Source organism: Erythrolamprus reginae, chromosome 3, assembly GCF_031021105.1.
Source record: "Erythrolamprus reginae isolate rEryReg1 chromosome 3, rEryReg1.hap1, whole genome shotgun sequence".
Taxonomy (NCBI): Eukaryota; Metazoa; Chordata; class Lepidosauria; order Squamata; family Dipsadidae; genus Erythrolamprus; species Erythrolamprus reginae.
Genome location: NC_091952.1, coordinates 132,104,203 through 132,123,266, shown reverse-complemented (window position 1 = coordinate 132,123,266; position 19,064 = coordinate 132,104,203). Strand labels below are relative to the sequence as shown.

The following is a 19,064-nucleotide window of genomic DNA, read 5'->3' as shown; positions in this document are numbered from 1 at the left end:
ATTTATTTTCATTAATCTGCTTGGATATTACTGAGTTGGCTGTAACAGCCAAATGTTGTTTTAGTAATCTGCAGATTGCTGATAATTAGTTACTGGGTTTTTTGTTTGTTTGTTTGTTTTTGCTGTATCAGGAGGAACAGCAGAATGTATATTTCTGTTGCCCTGGCTGGGTTTGGAAGTTGAAGAGCCAGAGTTTGGGGAAAAGAAAGAAAGACTTTTGCTGCTTTCCTTTCATGCAGTCAAAAGCAGATGCATCCTTTCCCTGAACTCCTGCTCTTCGGCTCTTGTGGGAGAGGATTCCCTAAATTCTGGTTGCTCTTTGCCCAGCAGCTTCTGCCTGTTCAGATTCTCCCCTTTGCCCTTTTTTGCTCTCCGGAGGCTTTAGGAATAGTGTTGAGCAAACCTAACGAAGTTCGGGTTTGGCGAACTCACCCAAACTTTGCCGTGAAGTTCAGGTGAGTTCGCCGAACCCGAACCCGAACTTTTGCTTGCGGCAAGCTGCTGTGGCGTCATTTTGTGTAAAAATAAACAAGGAAGTGGGGAATTCCCAACCTCCTTTTGCTTCCTTTTATTTTTACAGAAAAGGATGCCGCAGTGGTGCTGCAAGCAAAAGGAGGTGGAAATTTTGGCCAGCCAGGAAGTACTCTTCGTGGCATCAAAGCCCCGCCCCCAGAATCCCTTTGTGGGATTTCCCACCTCCTTTTGCTTGCAGCGCTGCAAGAAAAAGGAGGTGGGAAATCCCACGATGGGATTCCCCACTCTCCTCCTGGGTGGCGGCGTTTCGCAGTGTTCAATCCTGATCCTGAACCTGAACCCGAACTTTACTCGAACTTTTTAAAAAGTTCGGGTTCGACATGCCGAGCACTATGAAGTTTGGCACGAGCCCGAACCTTGCAGGTTTGGTTCGCCCAACACTATTTAGGAAGTTTCCCTGAACCCTCCGAAGGGTAAAAAACAGCACAATAGCAAACTGGAAGTGCGTTGTTGGGTGATATTTTTTACCTACCAGTCTTCGGAAAGGGCTTTGTGCATGAGAAGGGGGTAGCCTGGTGTGTGTGCATGCAGGGGGGAGGGAAGTGGTGTGGGCAGGGGCACACATGTTAGCACACCTACACACTTTTGGCACACAAAACAAAAAAGGTTCACTATCACTCCCCTATATCATCTATCCAGTCTCTTCTTAAAAACTTCAAGTGGTGAAGCATTCACAAGTTCTGAAGGCAAGCTGTTCATATTTAAGGTTCATGTTTAAGTGACCATCTGCTAGGACTCCAAGGTCCCTCTCACAGTTACTGTTTTTGAGCCTAATCTCTACTTGTATCTTTAGTTTTTCCTGCCTAGGTGTAACTTTAGTTACACTTTAGTTTACTTCTCAATCAAAAATGATTGCAATAGACATTCTAATAGAGGCATTTTGGTAATGCTAAAAGCCACACCAGGTATTCTGTCCCTCAAAGAGGCTTCCTGTGGATTAAAAGTTGATCCATTTTTATTTGTAACTCCAAGGATTTGGGTCAAAGAAAGAAACTGCAATGTGATTGAGTGTGATAATTGCAGAAGAGTCAGAATTTTCCACCCACACAAATGCTGTTGATATTCAAAGGCCCATTAGATGCTATTGTCTGATAGGAAAATTTCAGATCAAGGTAACCTGTATTGCTGAGAGTAGACACCAGGTTCAATATAAAGTAATCTTACATTTATATCTTTCTTGTTTGAAATATAATTAAAAACTGAATCTAACTTAACCAACCCTGTATAAATTAAAATCTGTTATTTAAACAAACAGAAAAATGTTAATTTCCCAATTTAAAATATATGTGAAAAGACAATATAGAGATCCCTTTCTTATGTTTTACTTCCTCAGAGAAGAAATCCTATATGATGGGGACAATCAGAGTTGGCTCCCAATTCTTAAGATTTGTTGCAAATGTAGAATAGACTGTTAGATCTTTTGGAGGTTCAATGGCTCAGTGCAGGGATGAAACGCCCCTAGTTCACTCATGCCTGTGAGTTGTCGAAGATCCAATCTCGAAGGGAGTGTGAGACTTTGCCCACCCTCCCAGATACCACCATTTGGATTATTTTACCTTCTTTGCATTAGCAAAGCATTTTGTGCATGTGCAGAGGGTAAAAGAACCCAAATGGCGGTGTCCGGGTGGGTCAGTGGAGTTTTGTGCTCCCTTCATGACTGGCTCTGTGACGACTCGTAGGCACGAGCAAAATGGGAGCTTACCACCCCTGGGTTAAGAAACTGAGCTTGTGAACTTGAAAGCTGACAGCCTGGGTTTGAAATCCAAGCCCTGTGCAATGTGGTGAGCTCCCATTTTTGCCCCTGCTCCTGCCCAACTAGCAGTTTGTAATCCTGCAAATGCAAGTACATACAGTAAATAGCTTCCACTTCATTGACAGAATAACAGCGTTCTGTGTTTCGCCACATGCTCTACACTGCGGCATGATGTTATGCTGGCCACATGAAACATCTTCAGACAACACTGGCTCCCTCAGTTAAGAAATGGAGGTGAGCACCACTCTCTAGAGTCGGACACAACTGAATAGGGAAAACCTTTACTTTTATTAGATCTTTGACTTGTTCAGGACAACATATTCATTAAAATATGTATTTCCAGGTTTGGAAAGCTTTAAATCAAATTGCATTTGAAGTGTGCCTATCAGATTTGGACTACAAAAATCTTGGCAATTGTTAGATGGCAAGAAGAATACTCAAAACAATTAGTTCTCTAGAAATTATCTGGGTTTTTCTAGTCCAATCTGGTAAACCTAATCTGAAAGTGAATGGGCAATTAAGGCAATGATGCTAAACAAGTTGTTCCAATTTGCATTTCTTTTAATCTCCTAGAAGATAGACTATAACATTTTGGGTCCTTGAGTTTATAATATCAGGTACAATGACAAATGAGCTGATCTTATGGTATCTTCATTGTTGCTTGGCAATAGCTAGGAATATTACTAGGATAAAGCATACACTGGTTAACTAGTACATACTGTAAATACTTCAAAGTTTTAGGAAGGATCTCATCCTTCAGCCTCTTCCTCCATAAGGGAACTCAAGGCTCTTCAGCTCTTTCATTTCCCCTCATTGAAATAAGTGCCAGGTTCCAACACAATTGACTGTTTTCAAAGATATCCTTAATCATAACATTATGTAATAATCAGATAACGAATGATAAATGAATTAATTAATTAATGTGAAATAAACATAGCAAGTTCAGATTAATCTAATGATAGGGACTGGGCCATTAGATAAGGGATAAATTAAATAATTAAAGAGAAAGATATCAACATCTAGTAACACTTGGAAGCTGAATCTCAAGAATCAACATCATGGCCAGGAGATTCCAAGATATTTTTTATTGAATTATCGATTTGATCCTAGAGGCAATAATCATAGGTAGACCAATCTTCTCCAAACAACTTCCAGTCCCTCCCAATAGCAACTTCTTGGTCACAGTGTGTTCTTTGATCTCTGTTTATTCTTTGGTCAGATTATTTTACAAATAATGTGCTGTTAAGTATGGGGTGTGAAGTATGCCTACAGGAAGCTGTGCTATGAATCTTAATAAATGGTGACTTATGACTGATGGAGATGATGGTGATGGTAGTAAATAATTAATCTTGGCAAAAGCTATTCTACAAGCTACATGACCACAATTGAGCTCAAAATTTAAGATGGTAAGTGACACTTTTGTTAAGTGAGTTTTGTCCCATTTTATAATCCATTTTGTCACCGTTGTTAAGTGAATTATTGTCGTTCAGTTAGTAACATGGTAGTTGTGAGCCGCTCCGAGTCCGTGGAGAGGGGTGGCATACAAATATAATAATAATAATAATAATAATAATAATAATAATAATAATAATAATAATAATAATAATAATGAATCAGTGTCGACCTTCTGAATTCTGACTGGCAGCCTTGACAATCAGATTTATCCATTGATTTTGATTGTCAAAAGGTTGCAAAAGGTGATCACATAATCCTGTGACATTTCAACTGTCATAAATAATAGTCAGTTGTCAACTTTCTGAATTTTCATCACATGACCATGGGGATGCCTTTAACAGCCCTAAGGGTGAAAAATGGTCATAAGTCACTTTTTAAAATGATGTCATAAGTATCTTGAAGGTCACTAAATGAACTGTTGTGAGTCAAAATGTTCTAAGTTGTATTTTTTTTCTTTTTTGCATTATTCTTTTTTGTGGCTAAATTTATCCATTCCTCAATACTTCTGACTCCTGGGGTTGAACCAATTCAACATAAAGCCTCATGTCTTCACAGGGGAAGAATCCTTGACCATTTTCGTGGACAAACGGAAGCTCAGTCGGAAGGCAGAAGTTAGTAGCCTCTCAGGGAGTGGTGGAAGTAACACCACCGTTTCCTTGGAAACACTGCATCAGTTGGCAGCCTCATACTTCATTGATCGGGAGAGCACCCTGAGACGTCTCCACCATATCCAGATAGCAACTGCTGCAATCAAGGTAAATCTAGAAGCACATAAGTAAGGTTTATTTAGCGTGCCTTTGAGAAAGAACTGTGCAAATACATTTTTCTGAACAACAACTGAGACCTTGCAGTTTCAAAATTGGGAATAATGGTTAAAAAAAGCATTAGAACTGTAGAAAAGCAACTCTAGCTTTACCCCAGATGAAGCTGTTAAAAAGGTGAGTAACCTTTTACACTTGGCCACACTTAGCCTTTTGTTTTGTTTTTCCTGGTACTGAGTGCCTTCAGGCATGTTAGAAAAGTTGGTGTGACCATGACAAATAAAAAGAATTTAAACTCAAATGGATACTCAAGAATTCCAAAACAGAGTACTGTAATGTCAAAACACGAATACACAGAGACCTAAAATGCCACTTTCCTGTTGCAGCTTTACTGCAAAATAAGGGGGAGAGAGGTGAAGGTGCTGCCCCAGGGATGTACTGTAAGTTGCTCTCTGTGTGAACCACAGACAAAGAAATGGATTTGGATTTGGTACAGCGGACTAATTCCATTCATTGGATAAGCTTATAGCAATCACTATATATAAAAAGCTACTTAAGCTGAGTTAGACTCCTGGTCCATCCGTTCCCCATTTTTTCAGCCTTGCCACCTAATCTCCTTTTCAACCCAATGTGCTAGGAAGGAGACAGTTTTATTTTTGAATGGAACCCTGCAATTTCTCCCAGAGTACTTTACTTTTTCTTCTGCATTTGACAGAACACATCTCAATTTACCCCACTCCCCCAATCAACTTCTCTGTGTGCCTGGACTATAATTTTCAGGTTGCTTAATCAGAGCTCCCATCCCTGAGATTTCCACAATTATAAACTATTTCTATTCTTCCACCCTCCCAAAGAATTGGGAGGAATATCAAACAAGTCAGGCCTTAACTGTTGACTGTATGCTATTTATGGGAAATTGGTTTTGTTAATTATGCTGAATTTTGGAGAAGGAAGTACAGGTGAGGGATCTTCTCTCTCAACAAGCCAATTACTATACATTTATTTTCTTTTTTTAGAAGCAGTGCTGCCTCTTGCACTGTCACAAACTTGATGTATTTCACTCTTGCTTATACAACCAATTTTCCAGCCTTGCTGTTTCAAAGTAATTTTATATTTAATTTCATATGCATGAAGTGGTTGTGATAGGGTTTCTCATTTTTACTGCCACTTTTAAGTTGTGGAGTTGATAGATATATTTGTGAAAATGTTCTCTTCCTGTTCTGGAAGTGCTAACATGGGGAATATTCTCCTGGAAGGTATTTCTGCACAAGCTTCACTAAAAGAATTCTAGGTTGGGCAGAAAGGGCTTATATTCTTGTGCAACTTTCTTGTTAGGAAGGAAAAAACAGATTCAATCTTGCCAAAGATAGAATCTGTCTTTCTCCTGTGTGCCTTTAATGGCTTCCAAAGCATGATGCTATCTTTATTTTATACTGACATTTTTCTGGGTATAAAATATATCAATTTGTTTTGTCGAAAGACACTGAAATATATTGAAATTATGCCACTTATAGCTTTAATAGAGAGTAACCTCAATAAACATTTGAAGACACTTTTAAAGGTTTAAAATTATTTCAACCAATTAGAGTATAAGTACTATATTCTGTTCTATTTTTATGGCTGACTTTATTAATATACCTTTATTTTCATACTGTCTTCCTGTATAAAGCAGACATGATGGTTTATATGTTGTAAGCTTCCCAGAATCACTTTGAGATGGTACCCAAATTTATGGGCAAAATAAATAAGAAATAAAAACAAAATAGGCCACATTAACACCATAAAAACCAGTCAGAGAACTATAATAAATATAAAAAGTAAAAGTAGAAAAACTTCAAATGTTATTATGTTTAATTATATTTCAACATGATTCTACAGCATATCAGCTACAAAAGAAATGTCTATTTCATTCATTTTCACACTTACTCTAATTTAGAGTGATTTCTAGCTCCATATATATCTTATTATCATATCTTATTATCGAAACTATTTTGAATCAGGTGTTTTACTTTCTATCATGGATGGTTGGGATTGATGAAAGGCAATCATATCAGATGACCAGGACTTTTACTAGTTTTTGATGCTATCAGTCACAATATTCTTTTGAATCAATAGATAGGGAGAGCTCTGTTTCTGGCTGCAATGGCATCCTCCTGCAATCCTCTGCCACTGAAAACAGAACTCATGAAGGTTGTGCATACAGCCCTCCTGAGCTCCATTTTCACCAGCAGAAGCACAGCGGGCCAATCCCTTGCTGTGTCCAGGGTAGCCCTTGCAGACCAGATCCGGCCCCTTGAGTTTGACACCCCTGTTCTACACCAATGAATGACTATTTTTTCAATTATCTCTTCATTTTTAAAATTGAAATTAATCAGTCAGTTTTGGGATGTCCTTGCACAAATGTCTCACAATATGGTGATTTTGTGACAATTTTATATTTTTTAAAAATATATCTTACAGATTTTGCTTTAATTTTGAGACTCTTCTGGAGGTACCTCGGGATACTAGCCTCTTAAAGTCAAAACAGGAGTAATTCCTGAAATATGTGGAAATTTCATATTAGTTGTGTTTGTTTAGGTCTAGGCAGTAAAGGGCTACCAATTTTTTTACTACCGCACTGTGGGCGTGGCTTATGCAGGTTGCCTTTCATTTTCTTTTAACATCTTTCAGTGCAAATTGGGTACTCTGGGGTGGAGTTCCATTTTTGCTACCCCACTGCATCCCCCCCCCAATCCGGGCAGCAGCCCACCCCTGGGGCTAGGGTAAGATCTGAATCTGACCAAAGCAATCTAGAATAGTAAATCTTTTTTCTTGCAAACCCCTTTTTAAATAATGATGATGATGATGATCTCTCCTTCACTCTCAAATACATTCCTAGGTTCCCGACAAAAATAGTTTTGGAGCAATTCTGACATCTTGGGAAAAAAAATCCAGCTCCTACCCTTCTTTGAGCATTGCTTAGGATAAATCCATAGACTTCCTCCCTTGCTGCTATTGATATTTTAATTGTAGTGCACTTTATATATTGCCTTTAATATATCCAGTGTGATTCCTATACTACTTCATAATTCATAGTTTCTACTAGGAATAAATTATGTTATCTGGTCAATTTTATATTCATGTACTTAATATATATAACTTATTGCAATGGGATGTGGAATTTTACAAGTGATGTTGATAGACTGATGTATTCAAAGATAGAAAAGAAGAATGACATTTGAAGAAATGGCAATGTTGTTCCATGATGGCAGTGAAAATAGGAAGGAAGGAAGATCTTGCTCTTCAGAAAGGAATGGCTTCATTGAGAAAGGAATGTTTCTCTAACTTTTTTGCAATTACCAATTTTCAATAATGAATGGGAGGATGCATACTGAAATAAGACAAGAGACTCTCAAGATCCAGTTACAACTTGATCCAGCTAGGTACCAGTTAGGACTACACTTATACAAGCCCATTTAAACTTTTGTAGACAACATATGTTAGTAGGGGAGTTGTTGATTTTGCACATAGCATAGTCCAGGGGAAGAAGATGGAATTCAGAAATAGGATCTGAATTGACTCTTCTGAAGCAGAGGGTGTACGTGTATACCTGAGGGAACCATCTTGGCAGGATGGTGTAAGTGGAAGAGAGGAGACAATGTCATGACAGCACCAATTCTGTGGTGTGCTATACTTCATTACCCATAATCTTTTAATAAGCACCCTTTGGTGGTGCCCTTCAGCCTTTGACTAGTGCCCTTCAGGTATATGCAGCATTTGGTTAAATCACCGAAATGTGATTTAACCAAATGGTTTAACCAAGTCTGCACCATTTTTCTGCCTCCCGTTGCCAGCTTTTTCATCAATCAAAAGTACCTCCTGACAAGAAAGATGAAGAATAAACATTATACAAAAATACCAATATGGTTATCGACCATAGAAGCTCAAGTATATCCCAACGTAATTGATAAAGCTTGAATAATAACATACAAAGAACTTCTGGATGCAAAAGGCTCATTGAAGAGTAGAGAATTGGAAAAGGAAGGAAAAGGATTAGACTGGTTACTGTACCACCAAATATGAAGCAAATATAAGAGGGATTTAATAGAATATGGAATATGTAAAAAAATAAATACAATAGACAAAATAGGTCCAGAAAAAAAATTATTACCAGAATGTATAATTACTGTATTTATTAAACTTTGAGAATGTAGAAGAATCTGGGAAAGAAAACATAATAGCATGGATGACCAACTTTGGTTACAGAATACAACTAGAAGATTGGGAGCAACTTTGGAAATTAAATTTCAAACTGACAATATCTATACCTTATAAAGAAAATCTTTATAAGGTATAGATATTATGGCAAATTATGCAAAAGTCTTGCCGGCACTATACCCCGGCAAGACTTTTGCAATAAAAAATTGCAATAATCTAAACAGCAAATGTTGGAAATGTAAAACACCACATGGATTACCTCCTATTTGTTTTACTTAGGTTTTGCTTACTTTCATTAAAGCTATATGCTTCCCATCTTTAGGTTACTGAAACCAGGACGGGCCCACTCGGTTGCAGTAATTATGATAACCTTGACTCTGTGAGTTCAGTTCTTGTGCAAAGCCCAGAAAACAAAGTTCAGCTACTTGGTAAGGGTATTTTCCTTTTCACCTGCTCTATTTATCCGCATTAGTCACTGGACGCTCAGTTTGTGATGTTTGTTTGTCATTGTAATATACTGCTATAAAGAATACTAAAATGCATTTAATGCAAAGTATTGTTCTTCTGTCTGAAACAACTTTGCTTTTTTTTAGGAAATTATGTGGCAATGTGCTTAAAAATGGAATATGCAGTACCTTACCACAGGGGTGGGTTGTAACTTACCTCGCTGCCAGTTCGCTTCCTCCCGCATTGAATGGGTGCACTCAGTGAAAGGCTACCAAAATTTTTACTACCACACTGTGGCTTATGCAGGATGCCCTGCATTTTCTTTCAACATCTTTCAGTGCAAATAGGGTGTTCTGGGGTGGAGCTCCATTTTTGCTACCCCACTGCGTTTATCTCCCCTCATCCGGGCAGTAGCCCACCCCTGGGTGCACCGCATAGGTATGCTCACTTTGTGCACACATGCATGTGCAGTGCCAAAAAAAAATCCCAAAACAAGATGATGATGCATGTGTAGTGCCGGAAATTTGGCTTTTTTCAGAAGGAAAAAAACACCACATTTTTTTAAAAAAATTCAAAAACAAATCCCCTCCCCCAAAATAAATAAAAGATGATGGCTGTCAGGCCACCTGACACAGTAACAGTGATAGGGATATGGGAGGAGTGAGAGAGAGAGATTGGCACCATGGCACATTCTTTGTGCAGGACCCTAGATCGACTGAACAAGGAAGAAGCCAGCATTCCCTTCCCCGGATTGGTACATGGGATTCACTTGTGGGTGTGGGGTTGTGGAAATGAACTTTAACCTAAATAATTACGGAAGTGAATTCCACTGTTGGTATTTCACGGCAAGAATCCAGACATGGTTCTGATAATAAATGGAACTTTTCTGTGTTTACACAGCAGTGGTTTGGGATTTATTTCTCAGGTGCTAGCTGGTTCGCTGACAATGGCATCCACAGACCAGCACTGACGGAACCGGTTTTGTGACATTATTGTGCCATCATCAGCAGGTTGCTACTGGTTCAGACAAACTGGTTCGAACTGGGAGGAACCCACCTCTGCCATACCAGCATCTTTTCCCTCAATGCAATTTAAATTATGGCTTCTATGATTATAAAGTTTACTGTCCCAAGTTAATTTCCCCACAGAAACCTCCCTGGTGCATTCTATCATCCCATTATTTATTTATTTATTTATTTATTTGATTTATGTAGCCACCCTTCTCACTTTTATGTGACTCTATGTGGCTTACAATAAAACAAGTCATAATACCAAACATGATATAAAAGAAACAAACAAACCAAGACCAACACTCCCACCCCCACCCAGCAGTCAGGTAGGATCTAATCTTTCATCCAGACATCAGGCTCTAATCCATGTCTTGGCACCCAGGCTCAAGTACAAAGCAAAGTTTTTAAGGCACTATGAATGGCCACCAGGGACAAACCCGTTCTTTTCTCAAGGGAAATGAAGATTTTGGAGCTTCACTGATCTCACTTAGAGTGTGAAGATGCTGTTCATATAAATTAGCTAGGAGACTTGACTATCTTGTCCAGTGTTTCCCAACCTTGGCAACTTGAAGATATTTGACTTCAACTCCCAGAATTCAGCAGCTGAATCAGGGGAGGAAGACGAGGTGTGTCAGTCAGGGATAACATCAAAGTAATCTGAGAACTCAGAGGGGGGAGAGGGAATGGAGCTGGCAGAGAGAGAGAGAGAGACAGAGGTGGATTCTGGGCCATCCATCAGACTTCAGATTGTGAGTCAACAGCGCCCAGTTCTAGATGTGGTTGTTGAGGAAGAGGAGGAACAGTTGGGTCCAGGGCCTGACATGCAGATACGCAAAAGGCAGAGAAAAGGAGAGCAGCAAGAAATCTATGGGCCGGTCCTTGAGAAGGAAGAGCCATCACTGCTAGTGAAGCCCCACCTTAGCTCTGGGGATAAAAGGTGGGGGACATGGCATGTGGCAGACAACTATTCATCTTCCAGATGGATGGACTTGTTAACCTGCATTGAGAGATCAATTTTTTGCTAGGTTTCTGCGCTCCTAATAAGGGAATCTTTGAGTTAACTTCAGAGGGTTTGTTGTGTTTGGAGAGCTATCTCAAAACAGTGTGTTTGTATGTGCATGCATATACACACATATATGGATATACATATATACACATATATACATACACTGTATAATATTTCATTAGCATGTAATACATTCACAAACAAATATACATACATAAGAATAACTACGTTAATCCATCAGAGGAAATAATTTAAAATTTTAGGTTCTTAGAATTTTCTTTAGATTATGAGATAAAGAATAAGTAGATCCTCCTGTTCCCCTAGATTAGAAATTATGGGCATAAATTGCAGTTTAGGCTCAAAATGCTTAAAGACTACATCACAGATCAATAGTAAATTTTAGCAATGGCTTCCCCATCTCACCCCATTCCTTAGAAAATCTAAAGGCTGTGCTCTGAACAAAAAGCACGGGCCTGTATTAATATAGAACACAAATAAAATAAATTTAATTGCCCTTATATTAGCAAAAATAGAACCTAATTATAAATAATGAGACAAAAAGTCAGTTGAAGAAATTGGGTAATGGTGTTTTGGCTGGTCCTAATTAACTTTTCTAAGCAGTTGCCAGAGGCCAACGCTGACACAAAGGCAATAAATAAATAAATAAATAAATAAATAAATAAATAAATAAATAAATAAATAAATAAATAAATAAATAAATAAATAAATAAATAAATAAATAAATAAATAAATAAATAAATAAATAAATAAATAAATAAATAAATAAATAAATAAACAAACAAACAAACAAACAAACAAACAAACAAACAAACAAACAAACAAACAACATATTGCCCAATTACAACTTTTGGCTTTTATATATATATTACAGATTATAAATTAGAATTACTAAAATTGAAATGCACAGATGCAGAGTCCTGGGAATTGTGTATACTCCCTTGCAGAGATGTTCACAAATTAGCAAATATTGAATTCTAATATTACCCATTTGATACAGTAGAGTGTGAATTGATTAGAGAGGTGTTATTTACAGCGTCTGCTTAAAATATCTTGATATGGCTATACTTTTGTTGATGGCAAATACATGATGTGCAAATGAAGACAATGTGCTTTGAAAATGTGAGCATCACTTAAGTGATATTCTCAATATTGCCAATATAATTTAGAATGTTGTGTTCAATTGCCATCACATATTATTGGATATGAATTTATCCAATATTATTATTGGATATGAATTTGTCTTGTTTTTAAATGGAGGAGGATAGATATGACCAGAAAGACAGTATATTCAGATTATGAGAAAAAATTGTTCTGGTAATTCCCAAGCAATTTTCTTCACTGAAGAAAAGATTAAGTCAATAAGAAAGCCAACCTGATGAACCCAATCACAGCTAAATGAACAAGGAATTATACTGAAACATGTTTTACCTTCCAGTGCTATGAGATGTTTCAGTTTTTTCCTCAATTTGCAGGCAGCAAATACTATTTTCTCTTTTTCCACAATTGATGGAAATAACCAAGTCAAAATAAATGTATTACTGTAGAGAATCTAACTGGCCTATTCCACCAATCCTATTTTCAGTTTCAGTCCTGTTCTATCAGTCCAATTTTCACTTGATTCACTAGCATTGTTTTCTGAAATCAACTCAAAAGAATAGTAAAAGCCAAAAATGTCTCCTGAGCTAATTTGCAAAGGAATGATCTAACTTTAGGCTTTTCCTATGCGGGCAAGATTTACTCTATGGTCTGCTTATGAAGAAACTGGTTTCAAAAATAAATTCCACCATCCTTAAGAATATTGCATCTGGTATAACTATAGCATGCTTCACTGGGACCTTGTAGTAGGGAGCTGAATCCTGTAGCTCTAGTGTGATAATCATAATCATTGGAAACTTTCTTCTCTGGTGCAAATAATTCAGAAATTATCAAAACACTACATTCAGCGCATTCAGTACATTCAATACATTTGGTATTCACATTCAGCAATCAATGGATCATCAGACCAATTCAGACCAATCAATGGATTTTCAGACCAATTCTGCATCAAGATCCCTGCTACAGAGTCATTTATTATGCTGAACATATTTGTGTTTCAGCTGTGGTGAGCTAAAAGTTGTGTTTTAAGCTTTTCTTATCAATCTATCTCTAGCTATCCAGTTTTTCATCAATATGTGATTATAGCTTTGGTTGTACTGCATATCTATTCATGGTAATGCATTCTAAGTTTGAGGATCAATATTGGAAGAATGTGTTTTCCTCTAGAAATGTTTTAATCAGCAAGAAGATAGATTTTCAGAGCCTACCACAATATTTATTTATTTATTTTCTATGTCGCCCAATCCCATGGGACTCAGGGCGCAATTTCATTGCTTTGTTTGTTTATTATTTTATGTTCAAAAAGAGAAACAAAAAGAAGAAAAAATAGGAAAAACGTAAAACAGATATTTTCAATGTGTCAAATAAAATGTGTGCATATACTATGTCTCATACAATAAAGTTATTAACACTGAAGACATTTTACTTAATGAGAAACAAATGAAAAGTTAAACATAAAAGTATCAACCAATATATGCAGTTTAGATTTCTAAATAAATCCTAATTGGAATTCATAGCAGTAAATGATTGTTTAGCTGTAGAGAGAAAGCTAACATCTTCATCCTGCTGCATACTTAATTGAGAAAGGGTAGTTTTCCAACATTGTATCATTTTTTTGCTATCATAAAGATATACTGTATTCATATCTACAGGCTACCTATTAATTTCCAGAAGATCAGTATATAATTTTAAGAATTGAACATCTCTAAGTAACCAGTTAGCCATCCAAAACAAAATTGATGTGAAGTATGTTTTTATCTAAAAATGACCCTCTGCATATATCAGTGTTATCTTTGAAATACAACTTTGTCAACAATTAGCTAAACTTATCTTTTTTTCCTCATTTTTTTTTCTCTTTTTACATTTAAAATTTTGAAAAATGAATTGGCAATATTTAAATGTTTACTCTCCTGAAAAGAACTATGAGGGCAGCAGTCTGATTTCCAAAATACTCATTTATTCACCATATGGATATCACTGTACTAAAGTTGTGACTACTCTGTAATCATTTGATAGGTCTTCAGGCAGTATTACCTGAGTACCTGCGAGAACGCTTTGTTGTTGCTGCCTTAAGTTACATCACCTGCAATTCAGAGGGAGAGCTACTGTGCCGAGATAATGACTGCTGGTGCCAATGTGGGTTTAATTACCCACAATGCAATTGTCCCGAGACTGACATCCAGAGCATGGAAGACAGCCTTCTCCAGATCCAGGAAATCTGGGAGAGTCACAACCAACAGTTTCGGGAATCAGGTGAGATGGGGGGAAATGTATTTTCAAACATCGACTTTAGGAAATGATAGATATCACATTTTTTGTACTCTGCCATTAATTATGCCAGCAATATATTCAGCAACATATTCAGCAACAACCATAGCTTTTTCCTGTTTCAGAAAAGTGTTTGTTTCCAGCATATTTAGTTTGAAATGAGAAAATATTGGTTGGGTAGGCCATCTCATGGTTAAGCTTTTCGACATCTTCTTTGGTACTTAAGGTGTTCTGTCATTGATAAAACTGATCTTACACAAATTAGAAGCCTATTGTGACTGTGATTAATCAATGCCCTCATTGTTATTTGAAGAAATAAGTTGCATCACCAGTTCTAATACTTCTTTGAAGCAGATATCAGTGTGATTTTTTGTGTGTGAGAACGACTAATTTTTGTTACTGATTGTCTCTGGAAGGAATAGCCATATAAGTCTGCTGTGTAATCACTGAGATTACATGGCTGTAATGTAATGTGACTACATTCTTGCCTATGAATTAAATAATTAAATTAATTAATTAAAATGCAATATTTTTGAAGGACATTTGATTACCAATTTCTCTGCTAGATACTCTAGAAATATATCTCCAATTGCAAGAGTTTATAACAGCCTAAGCTCCGGCATACAAATCTAATAAATTATTTTTGGTGTTGTTGTTGTTATTATTATTATTATTATTATTATTATTATTATTATTATTATTATTATCTACATAGATGGAGAGCACGGTCATATAATCAGTAATAATAAACTTAGGAGGAAAGGGATTGTGAGAGTTTTTATAGTTGATGGGACCAGCAGCAGAATCAGGTTTGTAAGAGCATTAAGAATTACCCATAAAGCATCAAGTTGAGGGTGTGATTACTTTCATTCATTCACAAATTGAAATCTGAATCCCGTTCCACATGACTGAGGGAAAAATGAAATTGAGTTTTGACATATATGGGTAAGCCTAGATATTTTTAGATACTCTGTGTTTGGAACATGAATAAAAATATGATTCACTTTCAAATTTACAATATTCAAGCAATCTCATTTGCTGAATTAAAACAGAAGATAACCAACTATGTGAGTTAACATTTATATACACTTAGAAGAATATTATTCAATGGATTGAGTTTTTAGAATGCTTTCTCAAGGATGAGCAATTGATATTCTCTGCATAAGAATTATCTACAATCATCCATGCATTAGATAATTTTCCATCTTACTCAAACCTATTTTAAAGATATGATTATTATCAAACTTTCAGCAAATCATTTGACATTCTCTGGTACATTTGTAAATTTATAATTTAAATTTGTGTCTTACATTCCCACCCTTGGGATGCAGTACTCAAAGCAGCTATTGATTGGAGATTTTTTTAAAATGAAGTAATACAGTTTAAATTTATACATAAATAGCAGTTGAAATAGATGAAGGTTTCCAGAAGATTTCATTAGTGTCTTAAACATTTAGAAAAATAATGTGTACATAATAGTTGTTAAACTGAAAATTTTGAATTTTATATTTCAGTTAAAAATCTTTTTAATTTACTCATAAATAATCATGTTTATTTATCAAACTGTTTAACAGCCCATATCCCTCACAAAGGGATTCTTTATATACATGTTTATATAGTTCCACTAATGTGCATGGCACTTTTTTTGCAGAGTGACAGTCTGAAGACTGTGCTCTGAAGTATAACTGAAGATAAGTGGAGGATAAAGAGAAAGATAGAAGGAAGGATATGTATGTGTTCTGCTCAGTTGAATGTTGTTTAGCTTATATCCAGCAGAGAATAAAGATATTTTTATTCAGTTTAAAATATGAGTTTATATAACAAGAAAGGTGGTCAATACAATTACATCACATACAGGATACTTACTGGGTTTATACAATGTATACGAACATCATAGCTCTTAAAACAAGACAAGTATTGGATTCAGCTTCAATAACCTTTATCCAGCTAAAATTGCTTTTCCTATAATTTATTTCCCAGTACTGTATGAATTTCCCAAGAATGTCAAGGTGGAGGTTTTAAAAATATATATATTGAAATCTTCCCTCTCTAAATCGAATATAGCATGTCCGCTTCAATAAATCTGTGATAAGCCAGCACTTATTTAACAAGTGAGCAATGGAGGCTTGAGATTAGGGTCTGGAATCCTTCTCCTATCATTGACTTCAAGATTTCTAAGCTACTAACCAGAGCTGAAACAACCTGTAGTTGAGTAAGATGGCAAGGAATGGGACTTGTACACAGTCATTTAGAACATACATCACTTACAGACGCCATTTCAAAACATTGCTGCAGCTATGCTATCTGTCTGAAGAAACACAAAATTTACACATGCACTCAACTCAAATTGTCATTGACAATTCAAATAATGTATATCTAAAGTTTCGCATTTGTACCATTACTGTAGGCTGAGAAAAAAAATGTGGTGCATTACTTTCTGGGCAACCCTTGTATTTTCATCCTTATTAATGCTTTTTCTTGAGTTGTGTTACTCGAGTGACTTTAAGATGGAGACAGGTTCCAAGTATACCCACACATATTAATACACACACCCCTCCCAAAATGTGTGAATTGCAGCTGGTCGTTGTAAGAATTTTACATACAACGGATCCTGACAAAGGTCCATACAATGAGCATGAGCTTATTGTATGGACAGGTAGCAGGTGGCTACCCATTTTAATTTATAGCCTCATTCTCAAATTACAAAATTGAAAGGATAGACTTGGAACATTATTTGTAGGATGTACACTTCATTTGGAGAATAGATTTCAGTGAAACACTATCAGAATTCTAACAATTTGATACCTATAAAATAGGATGGTCTGAAGGAATTTCTGCTGATTGGAATCGTGCGAGCTCTCCAGGAAATTTCAGCACTTCTGTCCCAAAAATATGAAGGAAGGAAGATACTATTAGCTCAGTGGGTTCAGAATAAATATTTTTTCAATGTTGTTCTCTATTATTTGGTCCCCTACCTCTCTTATAAGTGTTATGTACCCATTAGAGAGAAACACAATAGCTAAATCCTGTTAGACACAAATGTAAATTAATTAGTCATTCCCCAGTTTGTTTGAAAGTTAGAATAGTCCAGATAAATTACACAAAGTTATTGGACATCATTTAAGAAGAAGGCTATGTACTATCATTTCAATAGAATTCAATACATTTCATCTTAGTGTGGAATTATCAGAGGATCTGAATATTGTTTGTTGTGTTTTCCAAGGCTCATTGTTATGGTCAGTTCAAAGTCTTTATTTCTTTTTTAAACTGAGGAGCCACTAGTCTTACTTTGCATTATTATCAACCTCAAGTAGAGAGCCAGTTTGTTCAGTGTCTAAGGTACAAGCCTAGAAAGTAGGAGCCCATGAATGCTAGGCCCACCTTAGCCATGAAATGTGAGCCGCCCCAAGTCTTTGGAGAAGAGCGGCATACAAATCTAATACATGATGATGATGATGGCGGCTCAGTAATTAAGACATGGGCTTGTTGTCTGGAAAGTTGGCAATCCAGGTTCAAGACCCAAGCACCATACAACCCAACTTACCTCATAGTACTTAAAATAGGAGGTGGAAGTTGCATTGGATAAGTTTATCAGCTTGAGTTTTTTTGTAACCAAAATAAAGGCAAAATATAAATAAATAATAAGTAGCATGGTCCAAGGCTCAATTAATTCCATGGCCCTTTAATTATTGAAACAAACAATAGCAACTTTGTGGTGTTTTCTTGTAGCTGACATTTTGTTTTGTTTCCCCAGAGGAACTACAGTCTCTTGTGAAGAAGCTGCCAGTGGATCGCTTCTTGAACATAACTGCCATCTCTCAATATTGGGCAGTGGATGTTGATATTCAGCACCGCTATCAAAAATTGGGCATGACTTTGAAGATGCTATCTAAGAAAAGCCATCGGATTGTCCGACGCCTCTTCAATCTGGCTAAACGCTGTCCCAGGCAACCTCGCTTCAAACTCCTAAAAGAGAGGTTAGTTAAATTATGGAACAAATGTGATAATTGCATTGTAAATTTAATCCTCCAGACCTACACAATTCTAGTCAGGGAGAAAATTCAGGGAAAAGATAGTTGTAAGTGAAAATTAGTGAATGATTCATTTGGAGGTATGCTATACTAAACCCATTCATGAAATGTTTTGAAATTTAGGTGGACTTAGGTTTGGAAATATTTCTGGATATAATTTCTGCATGATTGCTGCAATCAACCATGGAATTTCAAATATGCTTTAGAATATTAGTCAATTATCTCAGAATGAAAAGCAATAGAATTATAGTCAACAATTTCCTACCTTCAGTCTCTAGCAATAGAATATCAAGTGTATTACCTACATATCTGTGCAGGTATTTATGAAACTGCCCAAGATAAAAAGTAAATATTTCCTTATACATTACACCAGCACATAGACAACTGTTTTTATTTGCTCTAGGGAAGCCAGTGATCTGTATATTATGATAGGAAAAACCAATTAAAGTATGAAATTTTTAAAAAAACCTCTATCTTTCTCCCGGC

General features: G+C 36.4%; 1 protein-coding gene across 1 annotated transcript in view; it reads left to right on the top strand.

The window, feature by feature from the left end:
- BRINP2 (BMP/retinoic acid inducible neural specific 2) overlaps positions 1-19,064 on the top strand; it is a 76,132-nt gene that overhangs the window by 44,816 nt on the left and 12,252 nt on the right. Inside the window, exons 3-6 of the mRNA XM_070749040.1 lie at positions 4,298-4,497; positions 9,023-9,128; positions 14,296-14,532; positions 18,302-18,524. Of these exons, the coding sequence (XP_070605141.1) occupies positions 4,298-4,497; positions 9,023-9,128; positions 14,296-14,532; positions 18,302-18,524 (766 nt within the window). The remainder of the gene's footprint in view (positions 1-4,297; positions 4,498-9,022; positions 9,129-14,295; positions 14,533-18,301; positions 18,525-19,064) is intronic.